The sequence below is a fragment of the Aquila chrysaetos genome, chromosome 12 (genome assembly GCF_900496995.4).
Source record: "Aquila chrysaetos chrysaetos chromosome 12, bAquChr1.4, whole genome shotgun sequence".
Taxonomy (NCBI): Eukaryota; Metazoa; Chordata; class Aves; order Accipitriformes; family Accipitridae; genus Aquila; species Aquila chrysaetos.
The window spans coordinates 36,408,194-36,428,392 of NC_044015.1; the positions used below are offsets into that span (position 1 = coordinate 36,408,194).

The following is a 20,199-nucleotide window of genomic DNA, read 5'->3' on the forward strand; positions in this document are numbered from 1 at the left end:
AACACAAAAGAAAAAAGACAAGTCTATGTTCTCATTACAATATCTCTGTTTTCTATAACCTTATAAAGTCTGACTCGTGAATGATTACTGCAGACTGGCAGTCACTGCCACGAAAATCTGGACAAAAGTAATTCTCTAAGTATGCAAATAGACTGAAAGGGCAAGGAAGCAACAGAAATCTGATTACCTCTGGTAACTGGGGTGTATTAAACTTTTTCATTCTGGCAGTCCTAATAATTAATCAATATTTACTTTGAAAAACAAACATGGCAGAGCATAACCCCCCAAACTACACATTAGATGTCATTTCTCTCTTGGGTAATGCCTATCATTTCTCACACATTCGTTTGTGAATGACTGAAATTCTCTACATCTTGTTTACCACAAAATGTTCATAAAATAAAAGGGTGAGGCTGGGGCTTACAGATAACATAGCACTAAAACCCCTGGTGTAGCTGCAACTAGGAGAGGACCACCACAGTAGCACTTCTAGATGTTCTTAACTATAGGCATGGCCAGGAAGCAATTACTAAACTTATTATTCACTGTCTCCCTTCCCTGCAGCTACTTCAGTTGTGGAGGGTTACTTGTTTTTAAAGACAGTCTTTCCTCAGCCATTTGGCTTTTCTGTAACAAAACCCTGTCTAATTTCTTTGTGGGAAAAAGAGGAGAAAAATGTAATCTTACAAGTCCTTTCCACCTTGCCCACACTTTGACATACCAGAATTTTAAACCTAAATGTCTTCCTGTTCTGAGGGCAGAGAGCCAAGCTGTGAAACATGCAAATTTTAACTGACTGACATCTTCCGATTTGCTTGAGATGTGAAAAAGATTGTGCAAAACAATCCCATAATACCAATGGCACAACCAGCAAAATCTGTGTCTCTTTCCACTGTTGTAAACAGAAAGTATGACACTATTTTTGCAAGAATTTAACTTTTAAACTTGTTCATTATCCCACAGAGTCAGGTATTTCTTTCATTTTAATTTTGTGCTGTTAGAAGTAAAATTTCTAGGGCACATAACCAGACGTTGGTTTTGTTGTTTATTAAATATTAAAGTAAAAAAGAAAATGGGCAGAATGTAAGTGCAATGATGATGAAAAACATTGTGCAAGATATTGAAAGGAAGCAAATTTCCAGATCACAGATTCTTGTACCTTCCTAGCACAGGCAACTACTATATACAGTCTCACTCAAATTTATGACACTGCATCTTAGAGCTAGTAGACTGTCTGTCCTAACTATTCCTATTGAAAGGCTTTCCAGAACTCACTGTTCAGATGAGAAATTCGATTTATGACCCAGATGTACTCTTTTCAATTTACACTAAATTTGTTTTTATGTGCTTTATGCATTTCTCCTTGCACAAATCAGTCCAGCTGTTACAACACATATTGTTAGAAATCAGTTTTGTCCCCTCTCAGCCTGGACTGACCCAATCAGACTTATTAAAGTCTTCCCTTAAAAGATGGCTGCTTTGCATCCCATGTAAAGATTACCCTTTCAGCACCTGTTTCAATCTGAATGAACTTTTCCTGAATACAGGTGACAGAAGTTATGTGGAGTATCCTAGGAGAGGTTGTCTTGTTCAATGATGGTTCAGTTTTACTCATAATGTATCATCTGGCACATATCAGAAAATATGTGTCTTATTTAAGGGTTTGGCTGTTGGTGACTTACAGGTGGCAATGAAAAAAACCCCGTTCCTACTGTCATTTTTTAATTATATTAATATATAATTTCAATGGCTGAAGAAAAAACATTCTCAGACAAATACTTTGACTTTCCAGTTAAATTAGGTGAAGTTTGTTTTCTTGAAAGCTGCTTTATCTAGTGTTAAACAGGGGAGCAGTAACATGAAAGCCTGACATGTAACATTTATTAGGAGGAAAAAATATTCTAAAGCACTGATCTTAATCTGTTAAGTCTTTTAAAAACTGTCCTAAAGCTTTCAGCTGAGAGGTATCTTCTCCCAGCACTAACTCTAACAATTAAAAATACATTTTTAAAGTCTTATCTCAATTTTGGGATAAAATGCTGCAGCTGCAGAGACTGAGCATAAGCTAACGCTGGATCAGGCCAAGCTCTTACTAGTGCAAGCCACAAAGACAGCTAGTCACTGTGGAAGAACAGCTGTTCAGCCTGCTCTGTTTATCTTATCATTCAAATGCATTTTGATATTTGCTCCAAAAAATCAACAAACTGATCTCATCTCCCTTTTGCTAAATCTGCCTTTAATTTACACTGTGCAATAGCCAAGATCTTAGTGTTTCATAAGCAGCAAAACCCTTGAAAAACTCATGTTTTATCGTTTGTCTTCAGAGAAGATGAAAATTGGTTCTTTTGATGGGATGTACCACTGAGAAGCTGCTGCTTTAATTCATTAATGATATGGAAAGATGACCTAGAAAAATAAAATTCCCTCTTGTCATTGGAATGAGGAAAGCTAAAATCAAGAGGAATTTTGCCTGTAGGCCAAATACTGCTTTTTCAGCATGGTAAGAGGTGACAAGATCAGGGGCGGTGTGGGGGGAAGAAAGCAGCAAGTCAGAAATCCACACCACAGAGCAGGGCAAGGTGGGCAACGACAGCGTGTGCTGTACACACCTTACTGATGTAGTAAAGAGGAGCTGCATACATTGCTATGGGTGCCTGTTGCCAAAGCCAGCCTGTACCGGGGCCAAGGGTTTGGCTTCAGGGGCTGGCTGGCCAGGTGACTGTTGCAGGGACTTGGTGCTAGTCATAGAGATCAAGTTCATTGTGTCCTAAGTGATGCACTAAAGGAATAAGAGATCTCCTTTTTCTCTGTCCCTGCCTCTCCAGTAATGTCCGTGCAAACCGAAATATTGCTGTGATTGAGATTTCTGGAGAAATATAAGGGGACTGAGAATGGGGTGCAGAACCTTTGTCTAAAGGGAAATGGGTTGAAATAATGTTAAGATTCAATAAAATCATTGTCATGAGACGGCTGTTTAGTGGCTTTCAGGTTCCCTTGTGTTACATTCTTGGGTTTTGTACACGGTATTGTTTTTGATTCTTGCAGTTTGACTTTTAGCTTAAAAAGTAATCTTTCCACAGGTGCAGACTAGGGGAATGAATATCAGGACACTGATCTGTGGTTTTCTTTCTATCTTTAGATATAGACATGAACCGACACAGAAACATCTCCAAGAAACACATCAGTACACTTAAAACCAACTCTTTGTTCTCTAAGATGATCTGAAAATCCAATACCCACATTATGAGTGTTATATAATGCCCCTGTGGCAAGTATTATTTAACCAGATACAGATGTGTTGACTATCAGGAGAAGCAGCTCTCCTGTCCAGCCCCAATTATTTGTGCATGTTCTTTTGGCAACAGCTCAGTTATGTGCAGTATCCATTCCTTTCAGTGTAACAAAGGTGAAAAGTTCAGCTATCTGTAGACAAGGCACTGCTATTTGAGCAGAAAAACATTACAAAACACGTTGGGCCTGTGCTGGATTTGCAAAATATACACACTGTTAAGAAGAAGCAAACAGAGCTCCATCAAACATGTCCAAGCCCCAAATCTGTAAGTTCAGAGCCTTTCCTCAGGACTCACCTTAACTTTGGTGGTATATTAGCTTCTGACAATAAAGATACTAAATCTGGTAGCAAGTCCTGCTGGTGATTCTTGACAGGCTGAGCTGCCAGCTGGTGCCAGAGCTCTGTTCCCAAACTACACCCTCTCTGGGCCTATAAATATGTAATTACTCCTTGCACAGTGGAAAGGGAGAGAGCGCTATCTCAAAGTCCGATATCCCCAGGAGAGGGGCTCTCTCCTGGGAGTCGGAGCCCAGGAGAGTCAAAGTCAGCACAGGTTTAAGGGCAAGCTGAATTCCCTGGGTATTCCCCACAGTCAGTGGACACTCTCACATCAGCTTGGGGTAAGGAAATGGGGCTGGAGAAAACCTCAAGTAAGGATTGGTTTACCTTGAAGAGACTCACCAGAGAGAGACGCCTCTCTCTCATCAGGTGAGATTTTTGCTTTAGACCTATGCCTGATGCCTGCCTAGCTCTCCTTACCATGCTGGCTTTTGGGGCTCTTTCCTAGGAGCCCAACCCTCCCAATGAGGAGCTGAGTTCCAAGATGAACCATAGGCATCCTATGTGGTTGAAAGTTGCCTAAAAGTTAAGCTTTGCAATGACGATCACTGATACGCAGGTCTTTTTTAGAAGAGTTAGTTTGCATTTGCTAGAGGGTGTGTATGTTCTTTCGTTATGCTTCTACAAGTAATTGAGAGAAAAAAATAACTGCTCTAAAAATTCTCAAACCAACCAATGTTGGACTTTCTCCAAGTAGTAACATAACTTAGGCACTCATGTAGAACAGGCAATCAAACCCCTGCATCCCTTTGTAGATCTGGTTGTGTATTTTGCTGACTACATATCATGTCTGACTTTTTGTTTTATTACTGTGATTGATGATACTGGCATTGGAACATTTCTAACCCTGAAATATACCACAAGCAACCTGGACCTGAATATATTATGAACTGCAAAGAGGGCACTTCATGATTGTAAAGTGGCTTGATACTCTCAGAGGTAGAGACAGACTAGGGAGATGAGATCCAGTGAAGAAACACTGAACTGCCTTGACAGGAATGGGAGATCACTATTTTAAAAAACACCAGCCCTGAAAGTTTCCAGACCAGTAAAGTACGAGTAAATTGGTTATAAAATCAAAATGCAATGCTGATGCAAAGTAAGGAAAATTAAGAAAAGTAATCTGTTTTTGAAAATGGTGGAATGTGTGCTGATCTTTTCAGTCTTGATTAAACCTCCCTTGATAAAGGGATCTATACTGGTGAAAAAGTTGATTATTTTTGTTGCTTATTAACAGAAAGAAACGAAAAGGACAAATTCTTCTATACAAATTCTTTCTTTTTTTCCTAAAAAGAGAAAAGTCAGATTAGATTTTAAAAAAAAATTATCTTTTTCTAGAAAAAAAGAATGAGTGGAATGGCACAGATTAAAAAACCTGAGTTGTCAGCAATAGAGTTCTTCAGAAACAGAATTCTTAGAGCAGCAGGGCAAATAGTCAAGTGTGTCAAATGTGAACCTGATGAGCCTTTTCCAACACTAACATCTTTGAGTGCAAAATTAGCATCTTACTTGAATCTGGGGATGTGATGACATCTCAAGCTACAAACTTTTTATGTTCTAATAAAAAAGCCTGCCTTAATTATTTAAGCCTAATTAGAGTTTAAAACACCACCCAGCACATAATTTTTTCTTGATTTTGTATTTCACAGTATGTTCCTCTTTATAGGTTATTTTGTAGCAAAGTGTTATAGATGAAAACACCTTGTAAAATGAAACAGAGTGGAAAGCCAACACCTTCCAAGGGTACTGAAATAATCGTTCCCACCTCTCCTTTTTTTAAATTCCTATACATTCCTTCTGCTCTGCTTACTCCTGCCCTAACCACTGTACATATATTCATGAGAGAAACAGCCATCTGCATTTGACATTCTTGCCCCAAATTACCTTGTCAGACCTCGCTAGAACTATAATGAGCCTAACCAGGCCAATGGGCTGGGGATAAAAGTTTTAGGCTCTTTTCCCAGGTCTGGCACATGTCTAGTACAACTTAAGTTTTCACCTTTTCATTGTCCCTTTAGTAAAATAGAGATTATTTCTCTTTTAGCATTGACAGTAATTACCACATTGCAAAGTAATGTTTTGTAACAAAAATAAGTTTTGCAGATTATTCATTATTCATTCAAAAATGAATGACATCAACTAATCTGAGTTCAGGGAAGTTACATTGTTACTTCTCCACATATTTATTTACTTAGATAATTCTCAGATGAGTTCCAGATTTCTGCAAAACTCACATAATTATTTGTCAGTGATGATGCCCTATGCAAAGCCATACGTGCTGGTTACATAATGGCACTTATTAGGCTATTAAAAAGAAGTTATTTAAATCAATATTTGACTGCTTTCCCAGAGCTTTTTATCTGTATGTCACTCCTGCATTTTCCTTCTGTAATCCCACCAATTACAAATGCACTTTATTTCTAAGTGGGTCACTCCATTTTAGGAAAGTTTACATGAATTCTTCCTCAAGGATCTTGGGAAGTTATGAAGAAAAGTAAGATTAAAGGCACAAGGGTTAAGAAGCTGGTACAAGGCTATTGCCTGAAAGGCTGTATTAATCACCAGAGCTATAATTATTATATAAATTATTGTTAGATGGAAGAAGGAATCAGTATGTGAATATAACTAGATTAAGTACTCCTGAATCATTATTGTTAATTAGAATAAATATTTTGGGGTTAATAAAACCTTTTAATTTTTCATTGTTTCTTTATAAATAGATGTTCCAAATTTTGTACTAATGACTAATTTGAAGTCTAAATTAGGTAGACAAAATTAGGTATTTGTCACTAGCTGTCATAATTTCAAAATCTGGACAAAAAATTAGTATTTTCCAGTCTCTCTGTAAAATAACAATAATACCTTTAAAAATCCAAATGCAAAAATGAGATAAAAGAAAGGTATCTTTTCCTTTCTTTAGCCCTCTTCCTTTGCAGCTGACAGTAGAAATAATAAATATGTAAGATGTGCTAAAGACACCTATTTACCTGGCATTTTGCACTTGTACTGTGGCTTTTATTACTGCATAAAAAGTGGTAGGTATAGCTGCTCTTGTTACTTCACAGTAACAAGCCTCCAGCCACAGATGCCATGAAACTGTGCTTTCATGATATTGGCTACATGGAAATGTTATTTTAGTTGTCGTTCTTGTCTCCAGTCCATGCGAGTCAATTCCAGCCCTTTCAAGCACTTCTCATGCACCAGTTTATCCGTGTTGGGAGTAACTTTCATAACCAGTTCACAAGCTGTTTCCCATTTTCACTGTACCTTTGTTCAGCTATGGTTAAAACACATTGTACTTCCTCCCTAAACAGGATGCAAAAAATATTATTCCTTGAGCAGAACAGCTAAATATTTTCCCAGTGCTGGACAATAGCTTGCAACCACAGTCTCTTCTTAATGTACCAAGAAACAAAGACTAAGATGAGTAGAAAGGGTAAAATGTTTCCATATGACTGAACTAGGAGGTTCTCCAATAATACCAAAAATGAAGTCTGGACAAACTGTGTGTCCCTTATAAATATTAACTTTGTAGAAGCACAGTGTTTGTTTTTATGGAAAAATACCCTTATTTCCTTTCTAGTCCTCTAAGAAAAACTATTTTTGTCCAATAATTTTTAAACTGAGGGAAAACAATGTGACGAACATTATTGTCAAATGGCTCTCACACATAACTTCCAAATGTTGAGACACATCTTTTACAAATATACCAGTGAATTTGACACAGGCCATTGTTCAGATCTAAATATATCTGCTCCAGTACAGCTATAGTGTGCTCTTCCCCAGAGAAAGCTGGAATAAGGATCTAGCAAGTATTTTGTTGCATCTGTCTAGAAACTGTGTAATACCTGGAAGATGTGGCCAGAGCAATGAGCAAGGCTTGAAGAATCCCTCTGATGAAGACAATGGGATTCTTCTTGGTGATAAAGAAGTACATCATTGGCAGAATAAACAGCCCATGCACCACCAGGCCGCAAACCACTGTAATGGCGTAGAAACCCAGTTTCTTCCCAATAGCTGAAGGGTCATCCATTTCTAAGATTTTACCAGCAATTAGGAACACAATTCCAAATGGAAAATACCTGAGCAAAAAGAAAGACAGTCATTAGTAGGAGATAGCTCACTTCCATCAAACAGTATGAGCTGGGAAATCCTTCCAGTACCAGCGCAGTAACAGCAGCCTGTCTGGAAGCTACACAGCTGGGTTCTGTTGTTTTATCAGACTAAGCCCCTCTCTCTCACACTTGAGGTGTGTGCCCGAAACACTGGGCTAAACAATCTTTCATGTGGGGTACTCCTCAGCACAGCTGAGGTTATGGTGCTGGTCAGGAATGACTTTAAAATGTTTTGGTTCAGAGGGCAGCTCTGACTTTTTAGCTTACGGCAGGTCATTTACTGGAGAGAGGTGGAATGAATCCTAAGCTCTGCTCATGTGTTTGTGCTCATGTAACTGTTCATGGATTTTAGTTGGAAGCTGTTAAGTAAATGTTTATGTTGCCTTTGGAAGACATAGCAGAAACACCAACATGCATTAGACATGCTCTTGGACTGCCTGGGAGTTTGATTTGGGGCAGATAGATAGGCAGAAGAATAGTTAGTTTCTGAACCCTCTCTGGACTGGACGTGGGATAGGTGCTTTATCAAAACTGTTGTGCTTCTGTGCATGACTAGACACAAAGCCATGGGTGCTGAAAGAGCTTAAGATTTAAAAAAAAATTTAAAAAATCTGGGGGCATCCAGCCATCTTCCACTTGCAGCTGTGTCATCTCCAGAGACTTGCCAATTCCTCCTCATCCTTCCAGAAATTACTAAGCCCTTGGACCCATCTAACTAAGCGATCATTCCCTGACTCACCTCAGTCAGACTGGACCAGGTAGCTGGAAACAAAGGCTGAGTGCTGGCAGTGGTATCCCCCCACATCGGGCTGAGCCACACTGGGGGACCTTCTGAAGAATGGGGAAGATGCTAAGCTGATAGTTTTTGTTGTTGGCAGTCACCTACTGTTCCTCTGATCTTTGGGGCAGGTGGGTTGCCAGGTCTAGCTGGCTCTCAGTGTAATTTAGGATTGCTTTGAAGGCTTTTCCTAAGTTACATAGCCTAGGAGAGTTCATTGAGCAATATTCTGCTGACTGGAGACATCCCGAGTGCCAAGCACTCTGGGTATATCATCTCCACTGTGCTCTTCAGTGCAGAGATAGCCAAGCTGGCAGCAACCACGCTAACGACAGTACAGTCATGTCGGCATAAGAGCCCAGCCCTCTCCTGAGCAAGCTGAACCAGTATTACTAGTGGGGCAGTGCTGTAAGGGATGAGAGTACCAGATTGAGCACCTTGTCATGCTTTTCCCTTCTGTGGGCTGGATATATTTAATCCCTCTCAGCCTGCCCAAGGATTGGCAGTGCCCTTAGTATATAAAGCACACACACCCCCAGCTATACCATGTTTCATTATTTGGGAGTAATAACATAGAGTGCCTCTGTCAAAATGACAGTACAAGCCAGGGACAGGATGTGTGTGTGTTTATGTATCTTCCTCCAGACGCTGAGGCCCTGCAAAGCTAAGGATCATTCACCCTCATTTATTTCCCTGGAAATAAGTTGATGAGATTTCTGTGCATCCTCTTCTGTTGAAATTTTCTTACTCTTTTAAAAAAATACTGATTTTCTTACTAAAACACTTACTTACCAAACAGCAACTGCCACAATCTTCATGACCGATTCGTTTAAACACTGGCAAAAACTGACCAAAGGAACGCCACTGTTCCCCATTCTTCCCAACATTATACCTGCAAACAAAGGCATTCAGGTTCAATTTCTCAGGTGCCTTCATGCAAAGCCCCAGTGGTTTCCCTCCCTGCTGTAATTCAAAGTGAACTAAGTGGGAGATGACTGGATGCATATAGATCTTCGTGCTGTATAAAGAGACATGGTATCTGAAAATCTCACCTTACACAAACAGGAGAGCATGGGGGAGCCAGGCCACAGCCTTGTGCTTTGGCTCCATATAGGGCGCTCTGCCCTAGCTGGGTGGTTTTTCATATGCAGTTCCCTGAAAGTTACCCTGTGGAGGTACTTTTGTGCTATAGATTTAGCCCCCTGGTAGCAAGCCTGTTTCCTTAAGTATGTTTCATAGAGCCCTGAGAAGGATTTACCTGCTCGGAGGGATCCATGGAAGACAAACTGAAAAACATTTTTCTAGTGAAAGAAACTGTCTCTGCCTGTGGTCTGCCTTACTGTGGTGCACTGCGTACAACTGGGCAGCATCCATGAGACACTCCCAGAGCAAAGCCAGTATTTGAGGTTTGCTCTGGTAACGGGGAGTTAGTAAGGGGGTTTCCATCTTATTTTTAGTAGTTATCTGTCTACATAATAACAACCAACCTTCATAATCAGTCAGGCTTTGCAAGCTTGGAGGAGATAAAGAAATGCAAATTCATGTGAAAAAAAGCCAAATTAGACTGTACAGACTAACCAGCAAAGAAGAAAGCAAACCCATTTACGTGCATCCACCACTCAGAAAGGAAAAGAATAATACAGCTCTGGGATGTGTCATCTAACCATATATTCTCCAGACAGTGTTAGTTTCCAATAATGCATATAAATAGACATAATTTTCCTATTATATTAATTTTCTGCCATCACTCCCTGAAAGAATTATAAGTGATTGAGCTAATTACTCAAGAAAGCACTTCAAAAGCTAGCTACACCAAGTGAGAGTGCCTTTGAACGGAGTTTAATGAGGAAGCAGGGGGCTATGAGTGGGGTGCATGCTGCCACTTGCTCTGGTTATGCAGTGTCCTTGCTTTGAGCAGAAGCCCGGGCTCTGTCCCTTGGAGCCCACATCTGCGCTTGTGAGCCAGGTCTCAGGCAGCACCACTTCCAGGGCAATCCCCTCCTGAGGCAGGGAGGGAGGCTTTCAGCTGTTTTATCCAGGGATTTCACAATAACAGTGCATGGGTTTGTCAAGATGTGGGTTTGTAAGCCTGTTAATATTCATCTAAGCTATAACTTTTAGGTCAGAAAACAACACTCTTTTATTAAGCATGTTGCTCATCTTTGGTAATAGGACATTAAATATACTTCAGCTCTTCTAGCCTGGTCGGTGGCAGCTTTACCAAGAGTCTTGGCTTCTAATTCTGTATAATGCCAAAAAGAAGAAATGCCTTCTTTTTCATTTTACAGGAATAACTGAAATTTGCTCTTTAAAACACTGTCCTACCTAAGCATGTGGCTATTGGTGGGGACAGACAGGGGAGCGAGCAGGACTGGGGCCTTCTGTCTGCAGCCCTGATGTACCAAGTTCCATTTCAGTGCAAACATTTTCCTTGTAATGAATAAATAATGTGTGCTCCTCCAAGAAAAAGAAAGATCAGATGTCTCAATGCTTAGCCACTGTCATAATCTCAAACAGAAATTCCTGCCCACTGTGTGAGAAGAGCTAGCATAGCTAGTCACAGCTGAGCCCAGCATCGAGGTTTTTCATGTGTCTTGACCTCACACTCTGCCTGTCAAATGTTGCCCATTTTAATGCATGCCTGGCAAAGAAGTCCAGTCATTCATGCACAGGATTTATTCCTGGACTGAGATTACTAGGCAATTCACCTCCTGCTTCAGGAAAAGAGAGGTAGTTCAAGTCTAAATTCTTGTCCCTTTATGCTATTCTTATGCTGTTCAAGGACCTTAAAGAAGCTGTAATAAGAGCTTATACCCACCCTAATGCTGTTTTTCTGTGCCAAAGTGGTGTAAAAAGACCTTTGTGCAAATAAGACTCAGCCAAAGTGAGCAAAACTGTTACAAAGCACCAAGGCCTGTATACATTTTTTTGCAATAAGTAAAAACTTTGGAAGGATGCTCTTCTTTCATAGAGATTGAAGCCACATGTCTTCTGTTTCATTGCTTCCATTCTTGGGGGGGGGGGGGGGGTGCAGAAAGCTGAAGACAGTGATAAATGCTTGGCTGCATCCTTTGTTCAAAATGAGAGTCTGAAATAGTCACTGGTAGATGACAAGTTTTTAGGGTTTACTGTCTCAGGTTTGTTCATGGCTGATACAGTTCACAGGTGACCCAGCAGCCGGTACTACGCTGTATGTGGCAATACCAGCAGTATATTTTCTGTACGTCAGCCAGGAAGAAACCAGCTCTCAGCTTCCATCTCTTGAGCCCCAGGCCAGCAAGACTTAGGGGCATGGTAAAAGTAATACATTCAGTTCTGGGAAGACAATGAATGATCCTCTGTGCTCAGAAGTATAAAATTGCCCTTGATCGTAATAAGCACATGTAATTAATTCATTTATATCCAATACTTTTTGACTGGAATAGTGTTTGATGTGCCATTGTACTTTGGGAATTGACTATAAAATACTACAAATTGTGGGACAGCCAGTTTCCAGCATTGTTGCATATGGAATACCACCCACTGGAGAAACTAAAAAAGAGAGACAAATCTGCTAATTCCAGGCTTGATTTTTGACCCCTTGTGCTGGTATGAACCATAATATAATAAATACAGTCAAAGATGTTTTATGGAACTACCTCTGCTGACCAGATTAACTTCTAAGAATAAATTTAGATAAGGAAAATTTGATCAGCATTTTCTTGTAAAAATGATCATAACTTTATGATTAACTAGAGCATGTTTGTTTAAATTCCCTCTTCCAAATCCACAAACATAACACACATAGCACCACTGAGTTCCTCCAGCAAGTGAAACTGAATAAATCAGCCAGACAGAAGCTCTGAGTCCACTGTGATAAGCTACTAGATGGTATATAAGTATCAGCATTGCATGATGGCAAAAATAAAATCAAAATGTTTTAATCAAAGAGAAGATCCACAGATTTAAAACTGATAAAACAATATACCTTCGCAGCTCACTCATTCAAGATATCACTGAGGCTTATTATCTGAGTTGGGTTCTGACATAGATAAGTGACAGTTATATTCTACACTAATAATGTAGTAAAATGTGACTAAGAATGGGTAAGAACAACAGACAGGGCAGGTTCCAGGGCTAAATTAATTTTCTGCCTGGTAGGGGGAACTTTAGCCAAGGAGTTGGTCTGGGAGCAGGTTTTTCTTGGACTGCCAGCTGCAGGGGTGAAATGTCCAGCCATGAGAGTGGGGGGTGTCTCAGTCTGATCCCCCCTGAACCAAAAGCAGCGTGGGAAGTTCTTTGTTGCTGTAACACACCTGGAGCTCTGGGCATTAGAAATGTACTAACTTCTTGGGCTTTGGAAAGAAAGTCTGCTACAGACTTGTTTATTTCAGAATTTCTTGAAACTTTCTCTGGGACTTCTGCTACTGGCCAGAGTGAAACAGAATATTGGCAGAGGGGCCATGGGTCTGACCTGGTATAGTAATTCCTACCTCCTCTGAGCATACTGTGTTAGCATTTCTTACAGTCAGGAAAAAATGGTTCATAAATAAAAGCTCAAAATAATCCAGAATAAAATTAAAATAAAAAGAATGTAAGTATATGCACAGAAAACAGAACTGCATGGAACAAAACTCATCAAGGATTTTATATTTGAAGACTTATATTTGAAAGGTTGGGAGAACAGCTCTGTAACAGTTTTGCCTTTTTCCCCACAAAGTTTAGATAGAAGCAGTTAAAAAGGGTGAATCAAGAAACCAAACAACCCAACCCCCATCTTTTTCTCTTAAATGGATACTTGGATTGTTACAAACCAAACATGTCTGAAACCTACCCATTGTGGCAGAGAATATCACAATCCCTAGCACATTCATGCCATCACTAGTGCCTGGTTCTGATTTGTAAATCACTTCAGGAGGGGGAGTGATATCCAAGGCAAAATTCTGGACATTGGATCCATTCTCATCCTGAACTCCATATATTATAATGCGACGAGTGGTGCTTTCAGATGATGCTTTGTTAGATTTAATGATGGGAATACTCTTGGTGCGATACTGAAAGAAAAAAAAATAGTTTCCATTACAATATCCCAGCAGGAATTAATAGTTTAATGAGACCTCCTAAGTGCTCTGTTTCAACAATGCTGCCTGTTCAAGGGACAAGCATGAAAAGAATGACAACTCCTGTCCCAATGCTTCTAAATCTGTAAGAACAGTTGTTTTTCTAGAAAAGCATAACAAAATCAGAGTTTTGTATAGAATCATAGAATAGTTTGGGTTGGAAGGGACCTTTAAAGGTCATCTAGTCCAACCCCCAAATATACATATATATATAATCAGACCCTTGTGCAGCAAACACACCATCTCCTGATAGAGCTACCTTCCTGTAAGACATAATGGGGAATGACTCCCTAGGGGTTCTGAGTGCCCTTCTCTTTGCCTCACCGGAGGTAAGGTTCCTGTGAAATATTCCCCCGGGTGAAATAAATATAGTCATGCCTCTTGCTCACTCAGAACTTTTAGATGAGGTTCTCTGGCCAAATTCCAATCTGAGTAATTAGATACTTCCTAAATACATTATTTTGTTGCTTTAATTGGACATGGTATTCTGTTCATAGAATCATTTAGGTTGGAAAAGACCTTGAAGATCACTGAGACCAACCATTAACTTGACACTGCCAAGTCCACCACTAACTCATGTCCCTAAGCTCCACATCTACACATCTTTTAAATACCTCCAGGGATGGTGACTCAACCACTTCCCTGGGCAGCCTGTTACAATGCTTAACAACCCTTTTGGTGAAGAAATTTTTCCTAATATCCAGTCTAAGCCTCCCCTGGCACAACTTGAGGCCATTTCCTCTTGTCCTATCACTTGTTACCTAGGAGAAGAGACTGACATTTCAGGTAATTGTAGAGAGCGATAAAGTCTCCCCTGAGTCTCCTTTTCTCTAGACTAAGAAACCCCAGTTCCCTCAGCCGCTCCTCATAAGACTTGTGCTCCAGGCCCTTCACCAGCTTCGCTGCCCTTCTTTGGACACGCTCCAGCACCTCCATGTCTTTCTTGTAGTGAGGGGCCCAAAATTGAACATAGTGCTCGAGGTGCAGCCCCACCAATGCCAAGTACAGGGGGATGATCACTTCCCTAGTCCTGCTGGCCACACTATTTCTGATACAAGCCAGGATGCTGTTGGCCTTCTCGGCCACCTGGGCACACTGCTGGCTCATATTCAGCCGGCTGTCGACCAAAGAGAATCATATAATCATTCAGGTTGGAAAAGACCTTTAAGATCATTATCATCATTATTCCTTTGCATGGTGTTACTGTGCACTCTTAAAGAGATTCCAGCTACTCTATGACTGCAGTCCCATGTTAAGACAAACCATGCTCTAGTCATACTGGCATAAATTGTTCTGCTTCCCTACAGAACCTTTCTCAAGGTCCTCACAGATCTGCCCTCAGGTGGAGGTGGAGCTGATGTAGGTGTGCACGCCTATTCTCTAGTCACACTCTGCATTGTATGCTTGTTTGTTTTGCCTTCAGATATCAAGGCTGCTGACGCTAATGGAAAGGGACTCATTAATTCCTAAATGCTGAAGGTCCTAGCAGTATCTGAAGTAATATGCAATGTCTGTATCTGGACTCTGTTTTACGAAGATACATGTTTTATGTGATGCTGGCTCATGTCTCTCATCAGTGGTAAAAGGAACATAGCCACTTACCTGCTTGAATGTGGCCTCAACAAGATTGGCTGGAAACATGTTCCTAAAAATGAACAAATAAAAGAATAATTACTACGGAGATGAAAACAACTTCTGTTTACTGTGTCTTGAGTCTCCCACGATAAATCAGTTATTTACTCTCCTAGAGAGCAAGGGCTGGATGGGTGCAGAAGACTGCCACTCTCTCCCACTCATGCCATACAGCTGTACCTGACTGAGCAAGGCTCAACAGAGAGACAGTTCCTCAGAATTAAAGTTTTGGGACTTGCTTCTAAATACCTGGAGTGAGACCCAGGAGCTCTAGTTTCAGTTACTGGCTCTGCCACAGTCTCCATATTGTAACTGGGGCAACATAATTGCTATCATTCCCTTCCCCATCTGTTAACTGGGGAGAATAATATTCTTTTATTCCATATTTTGTCTTCCCTACTTAGACAATGAGCTGTTCAAGACAGAGTCAGTGTTCAGGCATGTGTTCCTGAGACCCCTGTAATCTACTTCAGGACTTCCAAGTATTCCTGTGAGATGACTCATAAACTGTAGTACCTCCTGATACACTTTCATCACTAAAATTACAAGTGATGTAGACTTTACAGTGGTTTGGTCAAGAACAGTCTGCTTTTCAAAAAGAGGATCTTATTCCTGATTAAAAGAATTGAAATTAGAGCTGCACAGTCTCTGCTAAATTTTATTTTAATATATTTCTGAGGCTTCAGAACAAAGAGACTGAAGCAAGGCCAACAGCTTCCTCTTTGCTCATGGCTGAGCTATGGAGGAAGACAATGACCATACACTGTACGATTTGCAGCAAGACCAACAGATTTTTAATTCCAAAAGTTACTCTTGTTGTAATCTTTTCTGGCTTTCTGTGTACCTCAGTTCATAACATTTCACCCAATAATATCTGGAGCTAATTTATAACTTCTGTTTGAGCTAGATTACTACTTTGCAGAAAGACATTCAATCCTAATTTGAAATGGAGAGAACACCCTCTACAGGATTCAAAAAGGAATCATAGCATAGTTAGGCAAAAAAGCTAAAAGGTCATATATTTCTATGCAGCATTTGGGAATCAAGATTTGTGTGATGATTCTAATAGGATCATTTTCAGAACTGGTTTATTTTGAGCCCAAAGCTTCTGAACCTAGAGGCAGAAGACAGTGACAGCCTATGACCCAGTTATATGGTTTCATATACATAAATTTATGCAAGGAGAAACTCCTGAATTCTCTAACTAAAAGATTTCATTCAAAGTCCAGCTCAAGCTCCAAGACAGGACAACACCTAACTATATGTGAAAAGCCCATTCTCATTCCAAAGAGAATTGCTATATATATGAACAGTTAAATGCATACTGAACTAAGACATTTTCCAGACCTGCTTTCCTCTTTGCAGCAGCAGCATATGCTTGCTGCTAATGGAGTTGCAGCAAGAGCATGCTGTGCAGCACTGGCTTAGAACAAACAATTTTATTGCTATTTTAAGGGATCATAATGTGACATTATGGTCGCACTTAAAATTATGAGGTAGAATCTGTTTCAGTAGCATCAGGCACTGAGAGCAATTGCTACAAAGAGATAATTAATTATCCTTTTCAGGGTAAAGCAGAGGGAGAAGAATTTTAATTAAAGGGTAGTAGTACTGTCTAATGATTGAAACAGAAGATTGAAAATGAGGGGGTTTTGTTGGCCTGCTGTGTGAGAACAGACAAGCCACATAAAAGCATCATTGGTCATTTTGGTAAGGCTGTTGTTTTTAGGGCAAACTAGTGTTACTCAGACAAGTTACTACCAGGCAAGATATGAGGTTGATATGCAGCATTTTAGTTACTCTTCTTTAATTGTTCTGGCCTTTCCTCACCGCAGTGCAGGCAAGACAGTTCAGTTTACCTACCCCTTGCAGCCTGATTTGCTACCTGGCATTCCTGTGGGATAACAGCATACACTAGCTGTGCTGCAACATCCCCTTCCATTTTACCAATCCTGCTTAAGAGCCCCAGGTACGATGATGGCTGTGCGCTACGGGGACGTGATAGCAGAGGACAGTTGTTTTGGCCATATAGAATCATAGAATGGTTTGGGTTGGAAGGGACCTTTAAAGGTCATCTAGTCCATCTTTCCATACAAGGAAATTATCATAAATTAGCAGGGTTTAGTTAAATTAATGCAGTCCCTTTTTACACACTTTCATTTAATCGGAATGATTTAGCTTAAGACACTTAAGACACTGTGTAGTGATGTGGTTAGCAATGAACACTCACTACACGATAGTAAGCAGTGCTGTACATTTGAGTGCTGTGCTGTCACCGACAGAGCTTTCACCCTGGTAATGACAGCGCAAAGCATGGCGTTATTTCTGCAAATTGTCCATAAAGCAGATAATTCTCTGGTTCATATGTCAAATCTGTAGCCAAAGCAAGACACAGACAACAGCTAGCTGTGCATCACTTTCCTATCAGATGCAGACACAACCTTCTGTCTGAGCCCCGGGGGCTTGGCTGACACAGGGGACTAACTGAAGAACAGCTGGATGGAGCTGGACCTGGGAAGATGGAGAGGATGTTTAAAGGAGAGGGAAGCACTGGAGAGAAAAGATGGTTACTGCCTTTTTATGCCTCATAAGGGAATTCTGCTTCCAGATTGTTAAAGGCTTCATTAATGTTAAATCATCTTTGTTTTGTGATTTGAGATGACCAAGAGGTGCTACAGGAGTGCACGGTGTTAGCATGATGATTGTGCTCTGACATGCTGTGTGAATGTGAAATGTTCTAAAAACATAGATCCATACTGAGGATTCCTGCGCAACTCTGAATATGAATGTCACGTGTAAGCCGCAGCTTTACAAAGAAATATGAATTTAATTGCTGATGATTTCCATTTTCTCCCTTATAGTCCTAATTAGTAGAATTAAGAACAAATTAAGACTGCTCGAGAAAGGAAATATCATATGGTTAGTAGCTAGATTAAATGTTAGACAAATTTGTGGAGGATTAAAGCATTTTGTTTCTTTATCATTCTTTATCCTGCAGGAATTACAACTACCCACTTAATACTGGATGCTGGAATTCTCCCAATATTTTTTAATATGTTATGCACTGTGATCCAGTCTTTGAGACTAGCCTTACCAAAGTTACACAATTTATCTAGTGAAGGGCTGACCTGAATGTGTTTGCCAGAGTCTCGGCTTATTTTTTATTTTAAGCTGGTTTACTTGGATTGAAAAGATCCAGTATTAGCCAAAATTTAGTTTTGTTAATTAAAAACATTCAAGAGAGCAATTGGTGGATGAGAACTCTAATGGACTAAAAAAAAACCAATGAGAAGAAAGTATCAAACTGTCACCTAGAGCTGGGAGATGACTGGGAGTGCTTTTTGGTTCAGTCAGGCCTCTTCAGAAACACTTGAGAAATTCTTGCTTAGGGCTAGGTTTTGCTGCACGTTGATATTTCCAGCCATGAGCTGGGTGTTTGGCAGGGGTCTCCTGGGAATGTTTCAGAACAAGAGACTGAAGTGAGCCTGGTAGTGGAGGATTTGACTTTTTACCATGGAGCTGGGATGGGGAGGGCTGGCAGGATGCTCACAACTGCCAGCCTGGCTGCCTTGGGGCAGCCCTCCCGTGTGTCTCTGGCCCACCAAACCCGAGCACTGGGAAATGCTAGCTGGGGTGGGAGCTTTGGTCTAGCACAAAAGCCAGACACTTGCATTTGCTCAACATATTACAAAATTAATGGCAGGGTGTTGCAGCCTGTCAGTCTCTGCCCACCTATCTTCCAGACAGCCACACTCCAATCAGATTGGCCCCTGCAGGTCTCTACTAGCTTTACTGCAATTCTGGAGAAGAGAAAGATCTACCCACATAGATCTGGTATCAGGATCATAAAGTGAGGCTGTCTTTCTCCTCAGAACAGGCACTGTTTATCACTGACATATTGAATTAAAGACACTGTCAGTACTTACGAAATAATAATTCAAGCTGAGCTACTCATTGCTGTCACCACCTATAACTGCTGTTGTGTTTATTCAATTAAGAAAGCTAAGCAGATAAAATACTTCTAAATTTCCAGCATTACTTTCAGATTGCTTACAAGATACAGGACACAAAATAGTAGTGCAGGAAACTTAAAGCGATCTGGGATTCATTTCTCTAGTACAAGCAACATTGTCTCTAGCCTCAGTGGCACAATTCAGCATTCCTAGCAGAACTCATTTCACATAATAATAGGGAATTAGATATAGTGAGTAACAGTGAGTGAGGCTGGTGTGGAACATAGATAAATTTAGGTCTAAGACAAGGACATGATTGTAAAACAGAAACTGAGACATATGGTTTCTGGTTACATAAAAAATTAAGAGCTAAATACTGTCTGCCCTGAGGAAGAATATTTCCCAGAGCATCTTCTGCTTCAGGAATTCTGCCAGACAGAGCAGGAGTGTTCAACACAGGCTAAAAGAGTGAATGTGCAGGAAAGTTCAATATCAGCTCAGGGAACCTTCTACAGACTGTGAGCTATTGAGCCACAGCATGCCTGGCCTGCATTTGCTGTGATAGCAGCATATATGCACAAGTGACCTACTAAACACCTTCTTTGACGACATCCTGCTATGATGCACAGGCTGGTTCATTCTACTAATAAATTTTGGAGTCCTTCCCTAATTCCGTATGGGATAAGAGGATTCAGATGTAAGGATGTATCGAGTCAGAAATGTGTATGTATGACTAAGGCAACATGTGTTCTGCAATTTGGTAGCCATGGAATTTGAAGAAAATCCTGAAGACTTGTATCAAGTATAGACAGCACCTGATCTAAGGAGCAGCTCTGAGGGTGCAGCTTCCCATTACACGTAGGACTACTTAGCATCTTACCACTGCCAGAAGTGGGAGGCCCTGCTTCCTTCTCCATCGTCTCCCAGCAATTAATGTACCAATTAACACTATTAGCTCGGTTTTGCTCCCCTAGATTTCCTCTGCTTTAGC

The 20,199-nt window shown here is 40.5% G+C and overlaps 1 protein-coding gene across 4 annotated transcripts in view; it reads right to left on the reverse strand.

Moving 5' to 3' along the window:
• Positions 1-20,199, reverse strand: part of SLC1A7 (solute carrier family 1 member 7) — a 59,141-nt gene that overhangs the window by 12,635 nt on the left and 26,307 nt on the right. For all 4 annotated transcript variants that reach the window (XM_030032457.2, XM_030032458.2, XM_030032455.2 and 1 more), the window contains exons 4-7: positions 15,226-15,268; positions 13,338-13,557; positions 9,317-9,416; positions 7,480-7,713 (exon numbers count right to left, since the gene is read on the reverse strand). In XM_030032457.2, the coding sequence (XP_029888317.1) occupies positions 7,480-7,713; positions 9,317-9,416; positions 13,338-13,557; positions 15,226-15,268 (597 nt within the window). The remainder of the gene's footprint in view (positions 1-7,479; positions 7,714-9,316; positions 9,417-13,337; positions 13,558-15,225; positions 15,269-20,199) is intronic.